The sequence below is a fragment of the Telmatherina bonti genome (assembly GCF_933228915.1).
Source record: "Telmatherina bonti genome assembly, chromosome: 12".
In the NCBI taxonomy this organism is placed as follows: Eukaryota; Metazoa; Chordata; class Actinopteri; order Atheriniformes; family Telmatherinidae; genus Telmatherina; species Telmatherina bonti.
In genome coordinates, this window is record NC_136610.1 from 16,434,194 (window position 1) to 16,459,699 (window position 25,506).

Sequence of the window (25,506 nt, forward strand, 5' to 3'; positions counted from 1 at the left end):
ATACCTCTGTTACACATGCGCTTTCCTGCCTACCATAGAGACCACCCTCTGCTCAAGCCGTGCCCCCCTACTCCTCCTCCTCCCCCTCTTCCAACAGGGACCAAGGAGGTTCTCAGCACTTGACACGGCAGCTCGCAATGGACAGTACCACAAAGACTCAGTGATCATTTGCATCGCCCAGACGCTTGACAGAAACGACAGCTGACAGCCAATCTCAGCGTTCACTAGGTTCACTGAGAGAGAGGGAGGGAGAGAGAGGGAAGGTGAGACAAAAGATTCAAAGAGGAGGTACTTTTGTGGATTATTCCTGAAATAAATAAGGTTTTAAACGTGCAACTCAATAAAGGTTTTTTTTCTTAATAAAACTATTAAGTGACTCAAAAGCAGGATCAGCACGATGGAAGAAGACATGGATGAAGGGCAGACCCAGAAAGGTAAGAAAGCATTTCTTTGCATTTTTGTCTTGATTTTGATTTTTTTTTTTAGGTCAATTTGAATGGGTTGTGTCAGTGTCAGCTGTGTCTGCATAAATGTTAGCTATTTCACTGAACAGGAGAGCAGCTGCTTGCGGTAATTCCTTTGTCCATTGAGTTCAGTTCTCTAGTGAAAAACGTACATCAGTATGTGTTGTTTGGGTAGTCAGAGGGGTGTGAGCTGCTCCAGCGACAGCCAAACAGCCTTTGTTTGCTTGATAAGGCTTTTATCGTATGTCATGAAGACTGACATAAAAACACGAAGAGAGATAAAACTGAAGCAGGTTTCTGTACTCATTATCTGTCAGCTCACAGGTACTGTTTTATCCAAACACCCAGACGATGCATCATGAGGCAACGTTTGGATTTCATGCAGGAGAGCTTCTTGTTTTGTTCATTTAAAATGGGCTGTGTTTTCTTTGTGCAAGGTGAAATAGCTATTTATACCTCACGCCCCCATCATTCCACTCCCCCCTGCATGAATGATTCAATATATGGTTGGGAACTCAAGCGGCAGGGAGTGCTTCATGTCCAAGTGAACTGCAATATTATAAATAAAGTCTTAAATATTAGGGAAATCTTGATATCTCACGAACACATGTTGAAAGTATATTGGTTTCATGTCAAAAACACCTTGGTTTGTACCTCTACTGTCCCTGTTCTGAGATTAACTTTACATGACAGTCATGACTTCATGTGTTTGTATTTTCTTCTTCTCCTCCTTGCTGCACCACTCTGTTTCACACAGGAGCGGAAGCAGTTGCCATGGAACTGACCAAGTGTAGTCATTACCCACTCTCTCTTCACCCACTCTGGCTGATTACATTTAAGTAACACAGGAATAGTTCAGTGTCTGAGTGTGGGAGGGGAAGGGACTAAAACAGGGTGCAGAGGCACACTAGCATACAGTTAAGTTAAGGGAGGGAAAAGAAACACCCCCACTGCAAAACAGTGACAGCTTGATGGGAACGTAGGGAAATGACCAATGAAATGTTTTATGATATAGATTTCTTTAAGGAGTGCTGCAAACTGCACAGATTAGGTGTGAGACGTATTACATAAAAAATGTGACTATGAACCACAAACACAAATGCCAACCCACATGGAAGATGCAGTCGAGCAAATCGTGCATACATTTCTGCATGCCCAGCCCATTCTTATGAGACACAAGCTAGAATTTACACACTGATTACCCCATTGTGACATACTACTCCCATTAATGATGTGCCCACATGATGCATCAAAAATGAATTTCTTCCTGTGACATTGTCTCAGGTATTGATTTTTCATGCACCTTCATCTAACTGACATATTGTAACAACATTTATGCAAAAGATTTGTCGAAAGGTGACAGAAGTGTGTAAGACACTTGTTCTGATTGGACATCCTATGTGCTCCACACCAACAAGCAACTGAATAATTTTGATTCATGTCAAGTTGAAGGAAAAGACTGCTAAAAGCTGTGTCATGACGTTAGAAAACACTTCTAATGACTGCTTGTCTAGATCACAATTGAACAACAATAGAAAAAAGAAAAGAAAAGAGAGGTTCAGATTCTTTTCAGACTCAAGCAAAAAAATATTTCTTAAGTTCCTTAGTGCATCTTTTCTTCAAATGATTGACTTGTCAGCTCCTTTTCATATAGAGTGACTTCTCATCAGAGGCAAGATAAACACTGAAGCCATCATTTCACATTTTCATCGGTGTCACTTTGATTTCGTGACTATCTTTCTGTGAAATCCTGCAATCGCTTGTAAGAATCATTGCTCATCTCAGGGAGGAGTAGGAGTCAGCCCTCTGTTATTGTGATTATTCTACAGTGCAAACTTCTATCCACAAAACATCGTGTCAGGACATGAGAAGACATTCATGCAAGCAGATTGCACAGCAGATTTCTAAACATGTATTTAGACATGGTTATGACCACTTTATGTCACTTCAAAGTAGATATCACACTACAATTTTTAACTAAGAAAGGACTATTGTTGAAATGTACATGAGTTCATATTATAGACTCTGTGTATCTTGCAAATGATAATGTTATAAGAAAATTGCGACAGAAATATTGAAAATTCAAGTTGTAGACACCATCCAAGTTGAAAAAAATCATTAGTTAGTAGGTACTTCCACCTCTGAGGGGTTGCAGGTGTCACTGAGTGCACTCACAGCACGCTAGTATCCGTCTGTCTTCCTCTTTTGAGGCTGCAAATCTCAGATTATGAGTCAGATGCACCAGGTGGGCACTGCTCACCTCATATGCTGGCCAAATGTGGGAGTGGACTGTCATGTACAAAAGTGTCCAAGCACAATAGGAGGCCAAACCAACACCCTTAACTAGCAGGCTTCCGCTGTGGTAAACAGGTGACTGAAACTATTAGTTTTTTGCATCTCAGTTCTGAAAATGAGCATATGATGGGTAATATTATTGGCTGATCAACCAAACTGCATTTTGGATATCATTCACACCCAGTGTGCTAATAGACGCTCAATGGAAAAACTGAGAAAGGCACACCTGTTAGTGCTTCTCAAGCCAAGAATCTCCACTGCAAAGCACAGCTTGTCCTTCTGTTTGATGGGTTTGATCAGGCTTCTGACTTAGCAAGTGGTCACAAGTTGAACATCTCATTGATATTTTTGTCATCTGTGAGTTTCTGTCAAAAAACATGGAATAAATATAACAAGCACAACACAACTCTCAGACATTTAATGATTTTATTGTGTTGTTTCATCATTTATTATGGTTATGATTATGAGTATGAGTATGATAATTTTCAGTCATAGTAATGGAAGTAGTTGTATTAGTATTAAGCGTTCTTCTTCTTACAGAAGGCTAAAATAATAAACCACAAACTCTCCAAATACTGGAAAGTTTGTGTCCAGTATTTGCCTGCATGATGGGCCTTTATCTATGACTTTTCTGTGTACGTGCACACCCCCTTCTCTATCTGACTGTTCTGAATCCTAGCCCATGCTGACCCAGAAGAAGTCAGGGGAGTTCCACCAATTGTTCCTCTGATATTTTTGGAGGTTTTAGTGGAAACTTTCAGAGGGACTTCTTGTTATTGTTCAAAAACTTACTTAAAAACGTTTAACAACAATATGCTCATTCACCTAGAGGATAAATGATAAAATGCGTAATGTTGGCATAATTGTGATTTAGCATGTTTTGCTTAGAAATACTACCAATTACATCTCCTCCGGTGAGTTTTTGTCATGTGTATACCCTAAAGAGGTTTTCCCATTGATCACTTTACAACCATAGCTTGAATAAGTTACGTTTTAATTTACCAATATATTCGTGTTTTCCAAGTAAAATTGAAAGAATACAGCACAGACTGCACATTTAACACTGAGAACAGGCCTTAATTGTGATCCATTGTTTGGGAGCTGTGACTTAAATCCCCACATTCTTTCGTGTTGGCGAACAAGACATTTAAGCTCATTTCATCCAGGAAAGAGGTTTACTTGCACAGCTAAAAAGTAGAAACAAAAAGCGCCAGATTCCTTGCAGCTTGTGTTAAGTTTTTGACATTTGCCCCTCAGTTCCTGAAGTCAAGCTGGAGAAAGGACACATCTTTCACTTTGCCGTTACACACTCCTGTTCAGACTCTCCCATCTCTCTGTAAAAAAAAAAAAAAAAAGAGGCAGAAATAAAGAAAGGAAATCAGTGGTTGAGCCCTTTGGATCTGGTCTGTAACATACTCTTTGCCCTTGGGGGTTATGTGTGTAATGTCTCTCATTCTCTATTGTCCCACTGAATTTGTTGACATACAGTAAGTGGGTCACGGCTCTGAAGTACCCGGTCTATTCTCAGATTTCGCGCTGTGGTTGACATGGCAACCATACTGGTTGATTAAACATGCGCAGAAGAGATGGGGGAGCTTGAAAAAAAAAAAAAAAAACCTGCTTGCTGGAGGGGAGGGAGGCTGCATTAAAAGGAACAAGGAAAGCATCGAGACGAGTATACGCCCATTACCCTCGAAATGACACAGACTCACCATCCCCCAACTTAGATCTCGCTCTCTCTCTTTTGCTCTGAACGGGCCCACTGCCACCCCACCCCCACATAGGACTCCTCTTGCAACAAGCACTAATGATTGCTGGCTGTATGTGCAAAAATTATGTCTGATTGGATGCCTTGTGGTGCAAGAAAAGTCAACATGCATCTCACATAAAATCAGATTATCAATCATATTCAGTGTCATTTCCTTTACCTAAAGTTTTATTAAAATTCCACTTCTTAAAGGACTGCACAAGATGAAATGTTAATGTAAATTTTTTTATTTTTCTTGGACTATTTTTTTTAAATTAAAATATAAACAGAGTGCCATACCACAGTGTCTAGCTTTTTTTTTTAAAAAAAAAAAAGTGAAGAACTACATGAAAAGTGTTTCTATTGACTTTTGGATTTGGATTTTATTGAGTTACACTTTCAAGCTGTCAGATTCTGACAGGTCCTATTTTGTGAGGTGTTAATGGTGGAATAAATATTTTCACTTTCTCTTCACTCAACTCTTCACATAACTAAAATTATTTTGCTGACTTGCTTTGAGAGTTGTGTAACAAATAAAAGCTCAATCATCCTTAATCCTAAATAAAATGACACATACAACACTGCAAGTCTTGTTCTGCTTTCGTTAGTCATTTCATGCCAAGCAGTCCAGATGAATAAGACCCAGAACTGAACGTTAACCCCCCTGACCCTAATCATTTCATGTGTCTTTAATTTCCATAAAAGGACATGTTAAAATATGTAGACGCAACAAACAGAATGTGCTTGACGTGGCTTGTGACTTACATGTCATGCTATAATGTCACATTGGATTAACAGCTCAATGCAGGCTTTAAAAAATACTGAAAGGCAAGAAAGTTTTTCCCTTCAGCTTGTTTCATACATACAGGGGGTTAGGGGGCATTGATGCCAAACATCACAGCCACAGTGGAAAGCGAACAGATGCTCTCAGTTTGATTACAGCAGCAATGACAAAAATAAAATTTAATTAGTGACTCATGGAACTTTTCATGAGAATTAGGCCAAATTCATTTCTTTTATCTCAGTATAAATGTGAGATGTGGAAAGATTTTGAGTTATGTGAAAAGAAAATTCAATAAAAATAACAAAGCTGAGAAATAAACCACACCTGTGTGAGCCATTAAAATGTTCGGATTACAGATTTACACTAATATACTTGAGTACATGGAACGGACATTTATTACTTTTACAGCTGCATGATCCGTAATTTGGTCAAGCAAAATTCAAATTCACTGGAGTCATAAAAAATAAAGAAATCCCTCATTAATTAACCCCAACTGTCCTCCTGAGCCGTCTTCCCTTTGATGGACGTCATTTAGCACCAAGCATTATTTAAGCATAACCTCACCCAGAGATGAGGTTGTAAACTCTCAGAGAGAATCTGAGTATGTGTGTTCTTTTGCCTGTCAGATATGACACTGACAGATGGAGGAGAAGTGGGAGGTGGGAGGGGCCCTGGGAGGGGGTCAACCTTGATCTTTGTATTAGGGAGACGCCTTCTGTTGATTGGGACTGCAGTATTTTGGGTCACGGAGGCTTTACCCCCCCAGCACTTTTCTTTTTAACAGAGGTTTATTTGTGTGAGGATAGAATATCTAAATCCACAGTTTACTGAAATCCTGTCTCACTTTGTTTAAAATCAAATATATATAATCCATGTTTTAGTCTTAAAAAATACATTTAACATTCAGAAGGAAGCAAATATAACACATGTGTATTTGGAGGGCTTTTAAAAACAAAAATCACTTTTAAACATTTTAAGTTGTGAGGGTAGTCCTAACATAAAATGTGCCCACACCATGTTGGTCCACTCAAATCACCTCAGCACCAAGTTCACAACTTGACTTTCTGCGAGTACTTCAAAAGACAAATAGTACTACACCTTATAAAATTAAGTGAAACACTTGCCACCCCTTATTAAGCATGGAATTTCTTTCTTTTTATCACTCCTAAGTATTGCTGAAGGTAATGTTAAGCAAAAGGCATGAATAATGAACATGAGAGGCTTGTGTGCTGCTGTACTGTGCCGTTCTAAATAATGAATCAAGCATCTAGCATCTCACAGCCAGTAAGCACAACTGTTTTTCACCAGGCTAACCTTGTAGTCATTTAAGCTCAACGAATCGTTACAGAGGAGAAATGTGACATTGACTGCTATTGGAAATTCTGAAGCTACTGTAAACACATCTTCCTTGTTCTTATTTACTATTTACTGAACATAGAGAGACATATTAGCTGAAAAACAGGTGCATGAGAGGAGGATCCTACCCTGCTCCATTCACATCCATGTTCACCAGGATGGCATCTTTTCCTGCCAATGAAATCATATTTTATTTTAGTCTTTTCCTTTTTTTTAATTGACACTGAGGATTTCGACAAAATTAAGAGCTGACCATGAATAAAACATCTATGTTGTTACATCCAGCCACTAAGGCTCAAGTCAGGCCGTGTAACTTCATTCAACTGTTTCCATAGAAACAACGATTCCTTACAGTCAAGTCACGTAGAAGACATTATTTTATCTTAACTCAGAAGCCTTAATAATGCAAACTAGTAACCAGTTCTATTTAGGTCAGTAAGAAACATTGATGATAACTGACTTGACTGTGCCTCAGGGAAAATGAGATATATTTAAAAAAAAAAAAAAAAAAAAAGCAGTTAGATTTTGACTGCAGCGGGTGTAATCTGTGTGCAGAAATGTAAATTATGGAAAGGTAATAAAACTTGACTGTGTCCGGGACATAAATCATTTATATTCCCACTCATCTCCCACACTGGCACACACAAACAGTACCAAATATCACCAGCGTGTGTTAAAGATGACTGAAGGAAAGCCTGCATTAGTCAACTTCATCATCTTGCAAAATAACTCCTCTCCCTTCTGAAAGCTAGTTGAGCTAATAATTGTCCCAGAGTAACATAAATATAAGATTAACTGAGTATACTACAGTAAATTGTATTTTGATACATCAGTACTGCATGAAAATTCATAAAATATTTTCTTGAATATGCTGGTTAATACCTCAGATGACCGTACAGACGCTCCTGACCCAGAGCACGGAGGGTAAATGCGACTAGCTTCTATCGCTCACGCTCGTCTTCTCAGTAAACAGCCCTGAATCAATACATCTTGTCACTGCCTGCTTCCTGAAAAGATAAAGCAACTCCAGATAATGAATCCAAAGGAAGATGTGGTCACAGATCACTTTCCACCTTGAAGGATATTTGAAATAAATAAATAAAATAAAATAAAATAAATAAACAAAGCTGGGTTGGTGAGGGTTGTTTTTCAGTTGGCTATATATTGTGATTTCAAGCCCATATTAAGCAAAAGAGCTTTGACTGGAATGTACATATATTTAGAATACTCTGAATTTCTCTGAAAAACTATCTTGAAGCAAATATTTGACACTGTGGTCTAATGATAAGGAATAGAACAGGACATTGAGATTGCAAACTAGCCAGGAATGTTTGCTTGCATTTATCTGATTGGCTGAAACACCATCATGTTGGATAGCAAGTTGAAGTGCAAGTTTTTTGCTTTTTGTTTGTCTTTTGACCTTACATTTTGATAAAGCTCTTTGCATTAAAGAAAGTCTGAGTTTATGTTGTTATAAAGATGATTATATTTCTGATCTATTAGTGCATGAGTAAAACTGCACTGTAAGCAAAAAAAAAGTGGATAAATAAAGAAAAGCAAAACAAAAAAAGACAAATTCATGATCACATGATGATGCATTCTGCAGAAAGTAAAGGTAGGAAACATCAATAATCTCTAAGAGAACTGCCAAAATTATTTCAAGTCTAAATGAGCATAAATCCAGGCACCTCCCTGACTAAACAACACAGTAATGCATTATGTGTTTGAAATGCTGTACAGGTGACTGGGAAACAGCTCAGTCCAGCAAGCTCCTATCTGGGTAAAAGTGCTAAAATATTAAGTAAAGATGCAGAAAAGACAGTCCAGCAGCGGAAAGCGTCAGTGAAGTTGCAGATGATGGAGCCTGGGTGAGAGTCGGAGCTGCACCAAGCATCTGAGTGTTCGGCACAGCCCAGCAGGCAGACCAGCTACTTGGTATTCAGCTCAGGTCTGGGTGAGAGTCAAAAGCAGAGAGTTGAGAAGGGGAGAGATATTGCTGTGACTTCTGCTTTGCAACATGAGACAATGAGATATCTGCAAAAGACTAATGCTGAAAAAGCTGAAAACATCTAGGTTGCCTTTATAAGCGCTAGAGCTGATAACAAAACTATTTCAGAACAAGACAGTAGTGCATTATGCTGATTAATACAATCATAGGTAACCATCAGTGTGTAACCAATATAGAGGAATGGTTTATTTTTAAGAAAATTAGCATTTTTTATGTGCAATTATTGACCTTGACTTAAACTATATGTTCAGGAAGCAAATCTCTATTTCTGTAAATGTGTGTGGATGAGGAGTTACCAAAGGATTTAGTCTGGTCTGGTTTTGTGAAAAATGTGTCTGGTTGGTTAATATGCTGCAGTGCACTGCAAGACCAGACCTGTTCTGCTCTTCTACAGGAAATAAGCTTGATTTTGGTTTCTTTGAGAAAGCAGCCGAAAATACACACACATTCACAAAAACACAACTACAAGTTGTAAATTGTGAATCTTAGCACTTCATGTTGACATGGTCTCACACATTTACAGAGTGAGCTTCTCTAGGAGCAATCTTAGCGACAGGAGATTGAAGCTGGAACTGAGCAGCCATTAGTCACCTTAAGGTCTCCATGGGCCAGCAGGCTGGACAAAAACAGAACAGGGTTAAAGGTCAGGAACTCTATGTAAAGCTTAGAGTGTTAATGCTGAAAAAATGTCAGTGTCATCTGCAGGGCTGAACAGCTGACTGTACAAATTATGCTTGAATGTATAAAATAAAGTGTGGAAGTGTGATCCAACCGAATGTTTACACAAAGGGAAAGTTGCAATTAAATATTACATTCTGGTGTCTTGAGTACTCTGACAGTTGGTGCATAACCAGATCAGTTGTCTATAAAGCAGGAGGCTCTGTACCTCAATCCATCTCAGTAAAGTTTTCATGTTTTGCTCTGCCATGCATGCATAGTTGTCTCTTGACCAAGCTTTTAAGTGTGCGGCACGCCGGTGCATCTGCCCCACTGGCAATGTTTTGCTGAATAATTCAATGTTCCAGAAAATAGTCTCATCTCACTTTGAAAATTCTGCTTTTTTTTTACTTTCTGTTCTGCTGTCTATGTTGACTAACTCATTCATCTCTGTGTTTTAGGGTGCCTTGAATGCTGCATCAAATGCCTGGGTGGGATCCCATACCCTTCTCTTATAGCCACCATCTTGCTGTATGCGGGTGTGGCCCTGTTTTGTGGTTGCGGACATGAAGCCCTGTCTGGCACTGTCACTATCCTCCAGAACTACTTTGAGGTGGTGAGGAGCCCGGTGGACACACTGGATGTCTTCACCATGTGAGTGAGAAAGGTTCAGACTGGTTTGTTAATGGAGAACACATTGTCGGATTTTTAAAAGGAGAAAACATGCCTAAACTTTCTTGTTTTCAACCATGCTAAAGGACAAAACCTGACCCCTGGTTCAATGTTTGTCTTTATTTGTGGGTATATTTTGCATGTCTGCACTTTTTTCCTGTGAATGCTTTCAGTAGTTCTCTGATCATTATGCAGGATCGACATCATCAAGTACGTGATTTACGGTATTGCATCGGCTTTCTTCGTCTATGGCATCCTGCTGATGGTGGAAGGATTCTTCACCAGTGGAGCAATTAAAGATCTGTATGGAGATTTCAAGATCACCACATGCGGACGCTGTGTCAGCGCTTGGGTAAGACCACATTAACTGTGTTAAGCTCAGAATTAGGTCAGCTTATTACTACTAGTCCAAGGATACTTTAGCATGCACTTTTCAAGAAATGGAGGTAATCACACAGTCTAAATGTCAGGTCATTTCTGAGGGTTTCCCTTGAAGGCTGAGCAGGCAAAGGTTCCAGCTGACAGCATTCATGGCATTTCCAACTACACAAATTCCTGCACTTATTACCAGTGCATACAGCAGATACACTTTCACTGAAAAAGGGAAAGAAAGTTAGCTTAATAACTGCCAAGATATATGACATAAACTGTTCAGAAGGCACTACTTAACTCCTCAGTACTCTAATCAGCTGTAGAACTTAAGAGTACTTTACAATATGTGCTTCAGACAGTTTTTAACAAAAATGGGGGATTTGTTTGGTTGCAATACATTATAATATTAATAATATGTTTTTAAAAAAAACATTTAGTTGACAGAAACATTTAAAAAGACAAATAAGCTCTGGAACACTTCATAGCAGAAGGGATCACAGGGCAAAAAAAGCAAAAAAAAAAAAAAAAAAGTTATTTGGCAGCTGAAGCTACAACTGGAAAAAAAAATTGATCATACTTTTAATCTTATGTGAAAATTAATATTCAGTTTTACATTTTTCAAATCAAATGGCTTATTATCATTATTATCATTATTAATAGTAGTATCAATACAAATAATAACTGTGATAATAACAACAACAACAATAATAATAATAATAATAATACTAATTATAATAATAATAATGATTATGATGATGATGTTGATGATGATGATAATGATAATAATAATAATAATAATAATGATAATAATAATAAAACATTTAAATTTTTAACCCCCTTTCATGACATCCAAGGTCACATTACAGCAAAAGACATATAAAAAAATAAATCAAAATACAACAAAATTCTGTGTCATCGACTGTAATAGTTTCTGATCAGCTGTCCTCTGCTTCTCTTTCAGTTCATTATGCTGACTTACATCTTCATGCTGGCTTGGCTTGGAGTGACTGCTTTTACCTCCATTCCTGTCTTTATATATTTTAACATCTGGAACATTTGCCAAAATGCCACAGTGCTGGAAGGAGCCCCTCTCTGTCTGGATCCTCGCCAGTATGGTAAAGATTGGTATTCTCTTCTTTGTTATCCTTGCCCAAGTCTGTGCCAAAGGGTGTCTCTGAAAGGTATCTGATAAATCAAGTTCAAGAAGCCACCTTTTAGAAATTATATGGTCTGACAGTAAGGAGTCTTATCTATTGGAAAATATGACTTTAAAACCTGCTTTTTCCTCTTAAGACTTGAAATAACAGTGTCATGAACCCAGTATTAAAATCCATCATTTATGTCCATGTGCATGGCTCATTGTTTTAAATTAGCACCACCTTTTTCAGACCATTAGGCACCAACAGTCGCTGATACCAGGCCTGTGTCAGCAACCTATCTGTGCTGCCACCATGACATTAAACTCATATGAGTAAAACTTTATTGGTATGTTGTGTTGGTGCTCATTAATCAGCTGCAACCAGTTTTTTGCCTTGTTTCTGCTCTCTATTATATCGTTTCACTTTGGCATTTATGTCTGAATAATAAACATACTCAATTATTTTAGGTATTGTGCCATTTGCTGAGGTGAAAGCTGTGTGCGCTGGATCTGAGAAATTCTACAAGATGTGTGAATCTAATGAGGTATGGTAAAAAAAAAAAAAAAAAATTATTTCATTATCATCAAATGTTAATAATCACTGACAATATTTAGAAGATTGATAGATATCTAGCAGGAAGTAAAGCAAATCGCTACCATGACTCACCAGACAGACACACAGACACAAACTTGCCTGTAGTATTACTACCTACACATGATCTCACATGACCTGACAGGTCTGGTGTGGCTGGTAAATGATCTGTTTGCTTGTCACTTTACAGTGTGTCAGTGCATGTTTGTTTAAACACAGGAACACATACAGTATTCAGTAAAATGAATAATTTCTCACTTGGAATTATAAACATTAACCCTGTTGACTTGAAGATGAATCAAGTTATAAACTATTGCAAATCTCTCTCATCAGACTTGTCTTTAAGCTTAGCAGAAATTGTTCTAACTTTGCCTGTAGTTTAAGTAGTTTCTTCACATATTTAACACAGAGTCCCTTTATTCCCAAATTAAACAAACTTTAGAAGATGGTAAAAATATTTTTTTCATTTATACTCAGAAAAATTAAACCATTTTAGATATAAAATCTTTTATATTTTCAGATATAAAAGGACTCAAGCATGTTGGAATGAACTTAGAGGTGTAAACATTGTCTGGATGTTTAACACTGACTGAATGGTTACATTTTATTTCCAGGTGGGGTTTTGCCTGGAAAAGATGTCTTGTAAGCACTGCAGACTAATGTAATCTGATTTATTTTTAATACAGCTGGACATGACGTTCCACCTGTTCATCTGTGCTCTCGCTGGTGCAGGAGCCGCTGTTATTGCCATGGTGAGACACCACATTCATCATGCTCTCCAAAACATCACATATGAAGCTCTTTAAATACAGATACCAAATGGCATTTATACTGGCTCAAGCAGTTTCTCATCATAAAAGAATAAAATAAAAGAATGTGCTCCACTTGGAGAAATGATCAGGGAACTGAGGGGAACAAATGTAGCTGGGAAACGAGTGGCATTTTGCTGTGGCTGCTTGTGTTTGCCTGTGAGAGAATATCTGGAGAAAGGAGAGAAGGCATTTTGGCGCAGTGAAAGAAGACAGGGTTTGTCTCCCTCCCTTTTTCGGAGGCGGCGAGCATGTCATGCCGTTGTCATAGAAACAAGGAGAAGAAAGGCACAGAGATTGTTGCAAACATCACTCAGTAATTTGTAGGGAGCCATTTTCTAAGTAACAGAAAGTGAAATGCTAGTCAGGGATGATGGTGCAAATTGTATGTGAAAATGTTATCAGGGTGAAGCTCCCTTATGAGCTGGTCAGAATAAAATCATCTAACCCACAAATGGAAAGAGTGAAAAAACATATCTTGAAAGTAGGGTAGATTTATCAATAGACTGCATGAAAAAAGGTGAAAAACTAAAAAAAATAAATACGAGTCACGTCAAGACGTATCATGTTTGAACTGGTCTCTTTGCATTTTGGCCCAAAAAAAAAAGCAGTGCATCCATTAAACTGTCATTCTTGGTAAATAAAAAAATAAATTTAAAAAAAAATTTAAAAAAAAAAAGAAGAAGAAGAAGCAGTGTTTCAACCCCATTAAAGCACAATACGTTCATTATAGTCCTAATTGCCATGGTAACACAAGCACAAAACCACATAAGGCATTATGCTGCCACCTGGTGGACAACTGGAACAGACTTTATTTTTCTGTTACTTTTAAAGCCAACCTAGTTACACTTTGCAACACTATAAATAACATTATGCAAAATCAATAATTACCAGTAAATATTAGAACGTATTAGGTTCTCATTTCACAATATTTCCCTCACAGATCCACTACTTGATGGTGCTGTCTGCCAACTGGGCCTATGTTAAGGATGCCTGCCGGATGCAGAAGTACGAGGACATCAAATCAAAGGAGGAGCAGGAGCTTCATGACATCCACTCCACGCGCTCCAAGGAGCGTCTCAATGCCTACACATAAAGAGCAGCGTGAGGCCTGGCCCCTGCCACTCCGGCCTCTCTCCCTCTGTCTCTCCTCTTTCTTTCTATCTGTCTCTCTCTACCATCCCCTCCCGAGGGGGGGCGGATGGCGCCTTGGGCCCTCGCCACAGCTGATGTCACTGGTGCGTCATATGACAGTGTGGTCTGGGGGGGTGGGGGTGCGTCACAAAGCTCCTCAGTCACAAGCAGCATTTTAAATGAAAAAAAGCCCCTTTACCTCTCTCATGGATGGTGTTATGATTATCATTATGGCAGTTGTATTACTCTTGAATACGAGTCGTTTAGTGCTGATAGTAGTTTTAGTGTATTTTGTAGAATTAGAGGTAGCAGTAGTATTTCAGCTTTTTTTATTTTTATTTCAAATACATTGTGTATAATTATTTTGTTTTTATTTGATACTAAGAGTCATTTTGCTCTCATGCATAATTTATTTTTGCTGATTTTGTGAGAGGGTCAACAGGGGCTTCAAAGGGTTTTCAAGCACATTTCTCATGTAGTGTGTCTGGAGATTACATGTTCAAGAACTATGTACTGTATGCGAATGAGTGGTTAGTTTTGAAAATATTTGAAATCTCACAACTAAGAGGAATTGTAAACTCTTGCCATACCAGTATTTCCAGGGATTAAGACCACTTTCAGCTGAAAGCAATTCAATCTGTTTTTCTATTTGAGTTGTACAAACAGCATGACGACATTATAATTAATGTCAATTCAATGTTAAACAAATATTTGCATGATGTGCCAAGCCTGTTAAAAAAAAAAAACAGGAAATACTGACTTATAAAAGACTTCAAAGATGAGATTGGCCAACTACAGGTAAATAGTGGGTTATTTGATAATAAACTTGTCATTGAAATGCATTTTAAATACGATGCCATTGTCTTTGAATCACAAGCCACTAAAGCACATGCTCTCATGATCCAAGTGTAAATTCTTGACAGCGAAACTTTATAAATACCAAGATTTTGGTCATGCTAAACTTTGCAGTGTATATATTGATATATCAAACATATATTGCTCTGATATTTAAAGATGATTCCCACGAGAAAAGGCAAACATGGGTCCAATCTGAATTCATCCATTTCAAATGGAATGAAAGCCTGGTGACAAGTCATCAGTGTAATGGCACTCCTTGGTGGAGACATGAAAAGTTATTAAAGTGTGTGTTGAAGTAATTTTTTTGTTCATGAGAGTATCTACACATCCTGATGCCACATGGCTACAGAGGTGGCCTGTCACTTCATTGCCTAGTCATTCTTTTTCTTCTTAAATCAGTATTTCTCAAAGCTAGGTTTTTTTTTTTTTTTTGCACTCATTTGACCATTTCTGTGCTCTCTCTAGATGTAAGCGCATTGGTGTTCAACTTAAAGTTGGATAACTGTACTGTTACTAAAAACTGTGACTTTAGATGTTTTTCTCGTGGCATGAACACGCATCAGTATAGTCTCATCGACTCAAAAATGACATTATTTCACTTCTTCATTTTCACACTTTTGCTGGATCAACCCTTTTGTTTATATGTGCAGTACTGAACCTTCCACGCTTTCTGCATTATGCTACTGATTTTAGAGACTGTAGTCTTTGAGTTGTGTCTGTTTAGTTTGTGATGAGCTTTCAACCATGTCTTGAAGCTGATACTTAACGTTATTTACTCAGTAATGATCGGAAAAAAAAAGGCTTTCAGCTCTCTCCTTGTATTAGTCTTTTGTACTTTCACTACGGATGCTTAGTAGCAGGCTTTAAATCAAATCTGTTTTGTACATTCATGTGCCAACAGCTTGAAGTGGCTTATTTGACCTGTATGATCAAATTTGCTTGCATAAATAAAATTCACTTGTGTACTTGTTAATAAATGTTCTAATGTCCCTTGTGCTTTGATGGTAAGTGATCATTCTGTTTGGACCAATGGCATGGCAATCAGCTACATTTAAAAAATGCCTATTGAAAAAATCTTAGTACCAACATTACAACACTAGATGTCTCTATTTCCTCAGTCATTCCAAACCAAATCATTTGTAAAGCTTGTCAGATTCAAGACAAAGACAGAAAACTACCAATCAAAGCAACACATTTTTATTACGTTTAAAATTTTCAGAAAATTTTAAGAATGAAGTCAAGAGGATTAAAACAACTATAAGTTTGGAACTTTGCATGTACAAGTGCTTTTGAGAGACATTGTCATGCTCATAAGCTAAAACATAATATATCAATGTAAATACAATTTTAAAAAAAAGAAAAAAAAGAAACAAACACTGTGCAAAGCTCATGAGAGGGTTACACTACTGTCAGCCTGTCTTGGCAGCTTGAATTTGGCTCCCAGTCCAAAGCCACTGATCCACATAGTCAGGTAATAAATCATCAGGTAAGATTACATTTTGCACCACAGTACCAGACTGCACTCTTTCAAACTTCTTATACACCTTACACTTAAGTAATACATTTGCATCTGAGGACCACTTTGAGCAGAGAAATTTCAATTAGGTATACAAAAAGAAAAAAAAAAACACTATATATCTGTCTTTCTATCTATCTATCTATCTATCTATCTATCTATCTATCTATCTATCTATCTATCTATCTATATATATATATATATATATATATATATATATATATATATATATATATATATATATATATATATATATATATATATATATATGTATATATATATATATATATATGTATATATATATATATTTTGAAAAGATAGCGTCTGTGACTGTAGAAAAAACTTGTTGGAAGACTTAACAAAAGCAGAGGTGCCAATAGACTGCTCCAAAAGCATGGTTTGCTCTCGTGAGGGGGAAACCTCTAAAATCAACTAATTAACGACATGTCCAAAAGAGGAGATGGAAATGGCTGATCTGTTGTGCTGTGCAGCCGAAAGAAAAAGCGCCATGTTGGAAAAGACTGGTGTATCCTGCTGATGAGCTTCCCTAACCCTTTCAAACCTTTGAAATCCTTCACTAATCTCCAACCCCCCCCCCCCCCCCCCCCCCCCCCCCACCCCAACGGTCAATCTGACAGGTCACCTGTACTGAGGATAGATCCTCGGCTCGTGTACCGTAGTCTCCTATGGACTTGCAAAGCTTTTTAGATTATTTTTACTTTCATTCATTTTCTTGGAAGAATTCCTTTGACCCTCAGTGAATCCGGATGTCTTTTTCCCTGATATCTCCTCGATGTGAGCTTTCTGGGGGTGTTCGGTGACATCATGCGTCGACTTCTTGGTGTGCATGTATTCCTATGCTGCCTCAGTATGGCTCTTTCCTTTTGTCCCTCCCAGTGTACCTGTGTTTTTCATGGACGGGCTGATGGAACTGGAACCAGGTAATAAATAGTTTGATTGTGCATAAAAGTTTGTACATTATACATCATATATACATACATTATATATTCTTTTGCACAGCTTTGACAAAGAACAAAACTGCAGTTGTTCTTTAAAACTCCCTGGAAAGATTCACAAATAATGATGACCTATTGGGGAGAGCACAACTTTGAAACAAGCAGACAAACTAGTGTGTAATTGGACCTAAATTATCAAAAAGAGTTCATGTTTTGTCAGTGCATATTTGGTGAGAATCACCGAAACATATCTTTGATTGTGAAATAAGCTAGCATGTCTGTGATGTACTGGCAATCTGTTAGTCCATCACAGACATGTAGCCTGCCTCTTTCCGGATGATTGCTGGGATGGATTCCAGGTTCCCCACAACCCCTAATTGAAGATGTGAGATTTAAATAGACTTGTGCTGTACTGCGGCCTGGTGCCAATCCCCTTATACCGGAGGAAGACCTACTTTCCCTCTGCATGATTAGTCCAATTAGTGCTAAACCTTATCCTACAATGCATCTAAAGGCATCACGGAGAAGTGTGAAGTGTGATAATAACTGTGGTAAAACTACACATAAGTGAAAGTGTATCAGTTGCAATGCTACTGAAGGTAATAACAGGTCTGACAACAGTCTGACACAGGATATAAAGATTTAAAATTCTAAGATATATATCACTGCTTATGGTGTTTTTTTCCCCATTTAATGAAGATTCCTCTCCCTTCTGCACTCTTGATCAGGCAGTGTTTATGATGATAGAGGTTATCTCTCACCTTGGCATCTGGGAGATGCCCAACAGGTGAACTAGAGGTGTGTCAGAAAAAGCAACAAATATGAATGGATGGATGATGCTCATATGGATGGACGGACAAATTAATCCTTTGACACCTCACTGGCAGATATGTGATTTCTCAAACTGCTTACACAAGGGTGAATTCTCAGTCAACCTTTATGAAATGACTAACTCCTACTTTATATTTGACTTTCAGATCTGTGCTCTGCAATGACCCCGACATGTCTGAAATTCCTGTCAATGTCCCTGTGGATACAATCAAACTCCGTGTAGAGAAAACAGCAGTACGGCGAATCCCAACAGAAGCTTTTTACTACCTGGTGGACCTAAAATACCTCTGGATTACCTACAATTCCATAACAGCAGTAGATACTGGAAGTTTCTACAACTTAAAAGTGCTCCATGAACTTAGGCTTGATGGAAATATGATCTCTGTTTTTCCTTGGGAGTCCCTCAGAGAGATGCCCAGGCTAAAGACACTGGATCTTCACAACAACAGGCTCACTAACGTTCCAACTGAAGCGATTCCCTACCTTCTCAACATAACTTACTTGGATCTATCCAGCAACAAATTAGCCACACTGCCATCTGATCTCATGGATATCTGGCCACCCTTTAATGGAGTACCTGTTTCTTCTAATGCCTCTCAAAAAGTCATCTTAGGTGAGAGGAAAATGTCTGTCTGGGTTTTAGAGGATATTAGGGCCAAAGCAGGGCACTTTTGGTGTTATTTGTAAATACCTCGGGAACTTCTAGCTGAGAGGTAGTGATTGCCAGAGAACAGTCAAATCAGGTTAATCTAAGTACAGGTAGATCCATCATTAGGTGGGTCTGTCCTAACTAAGTGCCAGCTAATTCATAAGAAAAGGGCATCAGGTATTTTAGAAAGTAAAAGCAGAATGAAAACTGCATAACAAGTGGAGATTGTTGATGTGTAAATTGGAAAAAATATTAGAAACATTTAGGATGACCTTTACAGTTTTACAAATTTCCCAAATTCTTATCAGAGACTTTCATTGTTGGGGTCTTCTTTTGCATTTTAAAACATATTTAAAACTGGCAGTTAGTGACTTAGTTTTAGGGAAAGTATTATAGGTGTTTAGATCTCGACAGTTCCTTCAATTATAGAGATTTACATATGGATTTCCCATTGAAGACTGCACCATACACAGTAATTGGTGGACAATGCAAAGTCTAGTCACACTTTTTGGGTTTGTATAAGAACTGGATTTGAATTAAAACAATCAAGCTTGTTTGGGCTTACTGGTCTGCAATAATGATCTATGATTATGGTCTATACAGACCATAATCATAGATCATATTCTGACAGCTAAAACAAGAATGCTTTCATGCATTTTAAGATAACAACATGAAAGATAAAAAACAAAACAAAAAGACAACATGTCAAAGTCTGAAATGTACCTGTGCAGGGTTTTGATTATGCATAAACCCAGAAGCAAGCACATTAGGGAATCATGTAAACATTCTAGCATCAACATGTATCTAGTTTAATTACAAATACCAATAACTACATTATCCATTATTAAATGTATTCCTGATTACTCTAAATTTGATTTATTGGATCCAAGTACAAACTCAATTAGGTCATCAAATTCACTTAATTAACTTAACTGTGCATCGTATGCTTTGTAGATCACTAAAAAGACACTGAGAAACAATGAAATGTTTAAATAACACTACTTGAGAACATAAGGTATCACACTGTGTAGCAGCTCAGTATGAATGATGATCATCGTAATGTCATGGGCCAGTGTGTACTTGAAGCCATGTTTCCTCCAAGGGGTCTGGCTCAGTATGGGACAAGGTGGTATATATCCAATCGAAACTCTCCTACTTTTTGGAACTTGTTCATTGGGGTCCATCATCAAACTTCAAACCATCTCTATAGAGCACTTTTCATAGAAAAAGTTAAAAGTGCATTACGTAATAAACACAAATCATATTTATACATACATATATATATATATATATATATATATATATATATATATATATATATATATATATATATATATATATATATATATATATATATATATATATATATATATAACATGCACCTGATCATACACACCTTATCACACACACACATCTTCTCACACACACACACACATGCACGCACACACACACCTAGATTGTACACCCCCACTCCACCCCCAGCTTTTAGTCTGTCTCTTTAGCTGAAAGATCATTATAAAAGTGTTCCGATCTGACTGATCTTACCTTAAAGGGTTGATATGTCACCGTGCAATCCACTGGTTTAAAGAATGGCCTCTTCAAATGTGAAAAGATAAGAGCAAAAACAAAGCTTTGTTTGAATATACTTTACCATTTTTGCTGTTTAACACATCGTGCTCTTTAGAAATAACACAATGTGGGATATCTGCATGGTGTCATCCTTTGCTTCTGTGTTGTGTTCCATGTCGTAATAATTAGGAAGGTGTTTCACCACTATCATGTCATGCTGTTGTGTTGCTAACACACCTGTCCATATTCAGCTTATAAGATGCTAAACAGGTAAGGGTAGAGTTGACAGTGGAAACACAACAAAGATAAGTTTAGGGTACCAAAATGCACCAAACTGTCCGGCCCTGAGCCAGACTCCCCGAGGAAAACAGCTCTTCAGTCAGTCTAGTTTAAAAATTGTTTTTGTGATTTAAAAAGTGAAAGTTTTCAGTTTGCTGAAGTAGTATTTTGTCCCAATAAATAACAACAGTCATACAGATAGATACGGTTATTGGGTACGTTGGATTTACATTTTGTATGTAAGTTTCCCTGTGATGACCTGGTGACCTGTCCAGGGTGCACCCTGCCTCTCGCCTGCTAATTGCTGGGATAACTTCCAGTTTCCCTTGACATGAACTAAGCAGTATAGAAAAGGAATTAATAAATAAACAAATGAACATGTGTGTAGTAGTGGTCACGAAAGTGAAAGCATGTGATGGTTAAAGATGGCTCTGAGAACTATGACAGAATGTATTTTAGCCTTAACCATGATCTACTTCTAAAGCTAAACAAGTTATGTCACTGCTTAAAGCCAATCAGGATGTTAATCAAATGGCATCTTTGAAAGAAATAGCCATTCTGTAAAAAGAACGTGTTGTAGCTCAAACCATGACAGTTTTCTAACTCTACCAAAGTCTTTTTTTTTTCCAATCCCAAGAAGGAACTTAAACATGGTTTTATTACATACTTGTCATGTTATTGGCATAACATACAGCAGGTTGGTCTGAAGCTCACAAAAGCCCATGGTTGAAAAGTGATTCTTAGCTTCCTTGCCCCAACCACATTATGGCTTGTTAAACAAAGACATCTGTACTTACATAAACTAATATGAGATGCAATAATGGCCTTCTGCTTCATAGGTGGGTCATATTTTTGTGAAGGTACATGTCTGTTTTCTTCTGTGAGGCTGCAGAGCCTAAATGAAGCGAGAACAGACAGATGTGAAGTCCCCCCGAAACCTAATATTTCTTTCTCTACGGACATGATTCAGTCAGAGCAAAAACATCAACAGGAAAAGCAAAACTAACACGCTCCAATGCTTCAAGCTATTTTTTGAGCGCTACCCCAAAGTGGCAGTTGCAAGCTAAAACTGGCAGTATTACAGAGGCATGTTTTGCAAGCCTTATGGGTGACTCCTCACAGAATAACTTTATTAGATGTAAAAAAGCTTGAAAAATGATCATTACAGTTGGTGGACTTATTGATGAGATCAGATGCTACAAGACAAATACAGCATCATGCTTGGCATTTTAGTCAGTGGTAAGCAATTATTACAACTATTGGCAAGTAACAATTCAATTTCTTAATCACAATTAATTGTAGAAAGGAATACATTGTTGTCTGCAAGATTCAATAATGAATTCAAAAAGAAGTATTTTGTATTTAAAGAAAATACTGCTATCTGAGGAAATGTTCAGAAACTTTTGGTAAACAAACCTTTTAGAAAAGTAAACTTCTTTTTTAACAACAGTATTTCCTTTACATAGTAGCAGTAAAAAATATCTCCTGTACATCTCAATTTAAATATCAGTGTGATGACCGAACATATATGAAAAAGAAGGATACAATTTTTATGATGTATTTGTTAAAAGGCAAAAAGTTGGCAGTATGAATTCAAAGCTGTGTAAACCTGGCTCCTACTAAACACAGGAGAAACAATATCTGATTGTGAATTTTTCAGTCATCAGGAGTGTTTTCTTGCTTGGATAGACATAAAAGCAAGATGACAATCTAAGTACTAACATTTTGTGAGTAAAAGCATTATTTAAAAGAATCTTTAGAATTTAAAACCTTATATAAAAAAAAAACCTTAACTTAATGGGATTTACACTTTCAATTAAAAATTAAGTGAAATATATGGAGTACAAGCATGTTAGCTTGTGCATGACAAAGATAGTTGGCTTTGTGCATTGGTCTTCCTAATAAAAAAAAAAAAACTGGAGTAGAGATGAATTGGAAGCAACTAAGAAAAGCAATTTTTCTCAATAATAAAACAAGTTTCTGTTGAAAATATTAGAAGGGTTTACCATTATTAATTCATAGATTAATAAATAGATTCAAAATAGATTCAATTTAGTGTCACCTTCTGAATGATTATTTTATGAAGTACAAATGGATTAAAAGGGGCTTGTTGTTACTGATCTAATGATGTTTAGATTAACACCAAGCTAATGGAAACTGTATTAAACTGCAGGAGTGCCTGAGGCAACTAAGGTGCTTTGCTACTGTTAAGACAAATTAATCTGGCTGAACGGCTTAGCGCGGACTGGGACATCTTCGCGTGTTTACATTTTGTGTGGCATCAGGTATTTATAGCATGTTGTAAAGGAAGCCCCATTAACTGTCAGAGGGTTTGACTGTAATAATTTTTTAAAGCAAAACTCGGAAGATAAATTAAATAAGAGGTCAAATTTGTGCCATGATGCTATTTAATGTTAACCACTCCTTTAAATGATATTTCCTTAATGTGGACATTATTGCATTCCTTTGAACCACCATAATTAGTAAGCTTTTAAAAGCAATTCAGATTGAACTGTATTGTCTCTATTGTTAAAAATGCTGTTCCCAATGGGTTTTGTTTACCTCTGCACTAAACAGGAAATAATATAGAACTTATTAGCAACAAGTGCAATAGAGCTATTGCAAAATAATAAAAATAAAAAAAACAACATCAACTCATAATCATATTTCTTTTCTCCAATTATCTCTCCAACTATCTCCAGGCCTTCAGGACAATCCCTGGTTCTGCGATTGTAAAATCTCCAAGCTTATTGAGATTTCCAAAATGGCTGACACACCAGTGGTTTTGATGGATCTGTTTTTGACCTGTGCCGCACCAGAGAATCTGGCAGGAGTCCTTTTTCAGCGTGCTGAGCTGGAGAACTGTGTAAAACCATCAGTAATGACATCTGCAACCAAAATCACATCTCCTTTGGGCAGTAATGTTCTCCTGCGATGCGATGCAACAGGATCTCCGACGCCAACTCTTTACTGGGCCAAGTCAGATGGCTCACCAGTCAACAACACAGGTATAATGTGAAGATTTGGTCTTATTTTACTATTTTGGAAATAAAAAATAAGTTAAATTAATCATTTGAGGAAGCTGTTTGATTGTATGTTTGTATAAGGTTGCCCATGCAGCCCTATTTTTTCAAAAGTGAAATCTGTATTGATATCCATGTTTTTGTTCTGTTATTTAGTTCAGGAATCTCCTGGAGAAGGCATCAAGTGGTCCATCATGAGTTTGCATGGAATAGAGTACAAAGATGCTGGGAACTACAGCTGTAAAGCTAAGAATGTTGCCGGCACAGCACAAGCTGCCATTTTTCTATCAGTTGCTGGCAGCATGAGCACCACCATCCCTCCATCACAGCCTGGAATTGGAACTGGACCAACCAACCAAGGCCCAACTGTTACTCCCCCAATAAATGCTTCCAATTCTCCATTAACAGTGTCCACAGTCCTCCCAAGATCATCAACAACACTTGCTGGAATCCAAAAGAAGCCCAAAACAACCTCCGAAAATGGTTCACAGAAAGGTCTGATCAAGCAAACCAAAAATCAGCAGGGAGGAAATGGGAGAAAACTCGCAGCAGATGAAAAGAGCAAGAAAAGTGATACATCACAGTCTATCAAAGACTTGAAGATTGTAGAGGAAACAGCTGACAGTGCAGTGTTGCTTTGGACTGCAGGTGGATTATTAAATGATGACCCACTTACAGTAGTTTATTCACCATATGGTGAGGATGACACTAAAAGGACAGTGGAGACGAATGCTGGCAGTGGGAAAATGCTCCTAGATGGACTGTCACCCGGGATGAGGTACTCAGTTTGTCTGGTAGCAAAAGGTGGTGCTGCTGGAAAAGATCCTTGCATTGACTTCTACACTCTGGACAACGTAGAAGATGGTGGGCAGAACCAGTTAGTCATCATCATCAGCGGCATCGCCTGTGCTTTGGTTTTGCCCCTCATTGCTCTTTTAGTCTACAAGATTCTTGCTCTCTATTGCAAGGGAAGCAACACTGCTTTGGATGAAGAGGAGCTAGAAAAAGAGAGCTATGTCAAGTTTGAGACAATTTCAATGAAACAAAGGACTCTGAATACACATCCAACCGAGCTCTGGGCAAGGAGACCAACTCATGAATCAGAGCGACTACTGCTTTGTTCCCGGTCAAGCATTGACTCCCAGATGACCTATAAGAGTGACAGTTCACGGTCTGAATATCTCTGCTAAGGTCAAAGTTCATGGCCAATACCGTAACACCATTACAGCTAGAACTATATTCAAAATACCCTCTGCCTTTCATACACACATACACAAACACATAAAAAAAAAGATTAACTATGAAATAATACATTAACCTTTATAAATGTGTGTCATGTATTATATCAGTGGGCTTTAAAAAAAATAATGTGATGCACTGACAATTATTCATATCCTGAGATTTATGATATTTGATTAATAATATTTGAAACAGTTTAATAAAAAAAAAAAATCTCCAATAGAGAAAATCTCTTAAAAACAAGATGGGCTGAAATTTCAAGTGATGTCCCGTTTCTAAAGCCTTATACTTCATGCAGGAAGGGCTTCATTTAAAATGAGGCCCTTTACACAGAATGTCAGTGATCTGTGTATGGTGATCGATCAGTTTCAATGCCAAAGTTGTAAAGTGTCAGGTATGAATATTGTGGGGATATCAGGGAAGACCCATAATACTCTCCATCTCATCTACAGCATCATTGTTGCTTTATGGATTGAGCCAACGGTTGCCTTAGATGTGAAAGTACTGTCAGTGTGTTTGATAGAAAACAGTATGTGACTCATCCTATTAATATTGCCA

The 25,506-nt window shown here is 37.6% G+C and overlaps 2 protein-coding genes across 2 annotated transcripts; both read left to right on the plus strand.

Annotated features, from left to right (window-relative positions):
- Nucleotides 1-397: 397 nt before the first annotated feature.
- On the plus strand, nt 398-13,990 carry gpm6aa (glycoprotein M6Aa; the record flags this gene model as incomplete). The annotated part of the gene is made up of 7 exons (XM_079249572.1): nt 398-434; nt 9,773-9,965; nt 10,179-10,335; nt 11,317-11,470; nt 11,962-12,038; nt 12,772-12,837; nt 13,838-13,990. The coding sequence occupies 7 exons, from the start codon at nt 398-400 to the stop codon at nt 13,988-13,990; spliced, it is 837 nt and encodes a 278-aa protein (XP_079105698.1).
- A 3,237-nt stretch (nt 13,991-17,227) lies between these two features.
- On the plus strand, nt 17,228-24,899 carry lrit3a (info leucine-rich repeat, immunoglobulin-like and transmembrane domains 3a; the record flags this gene model as incomplete). Its single annotated transcript, XM_079249772.1, has 4 exons — nt 17,228-17,343; nt 18,336-18,802; nt 23,389-23,694; nt 23,866-24,899. 4 exons carry the CDS (start codon nt 17,228-17,230, stop codon nt 24,897-24,899), a joined length of 1,923 nt encoding a protein of 640 aa, XP_079105898.1.
- Nucleotides 24,900-25,506: the final 607 nt, after the last annotated feature.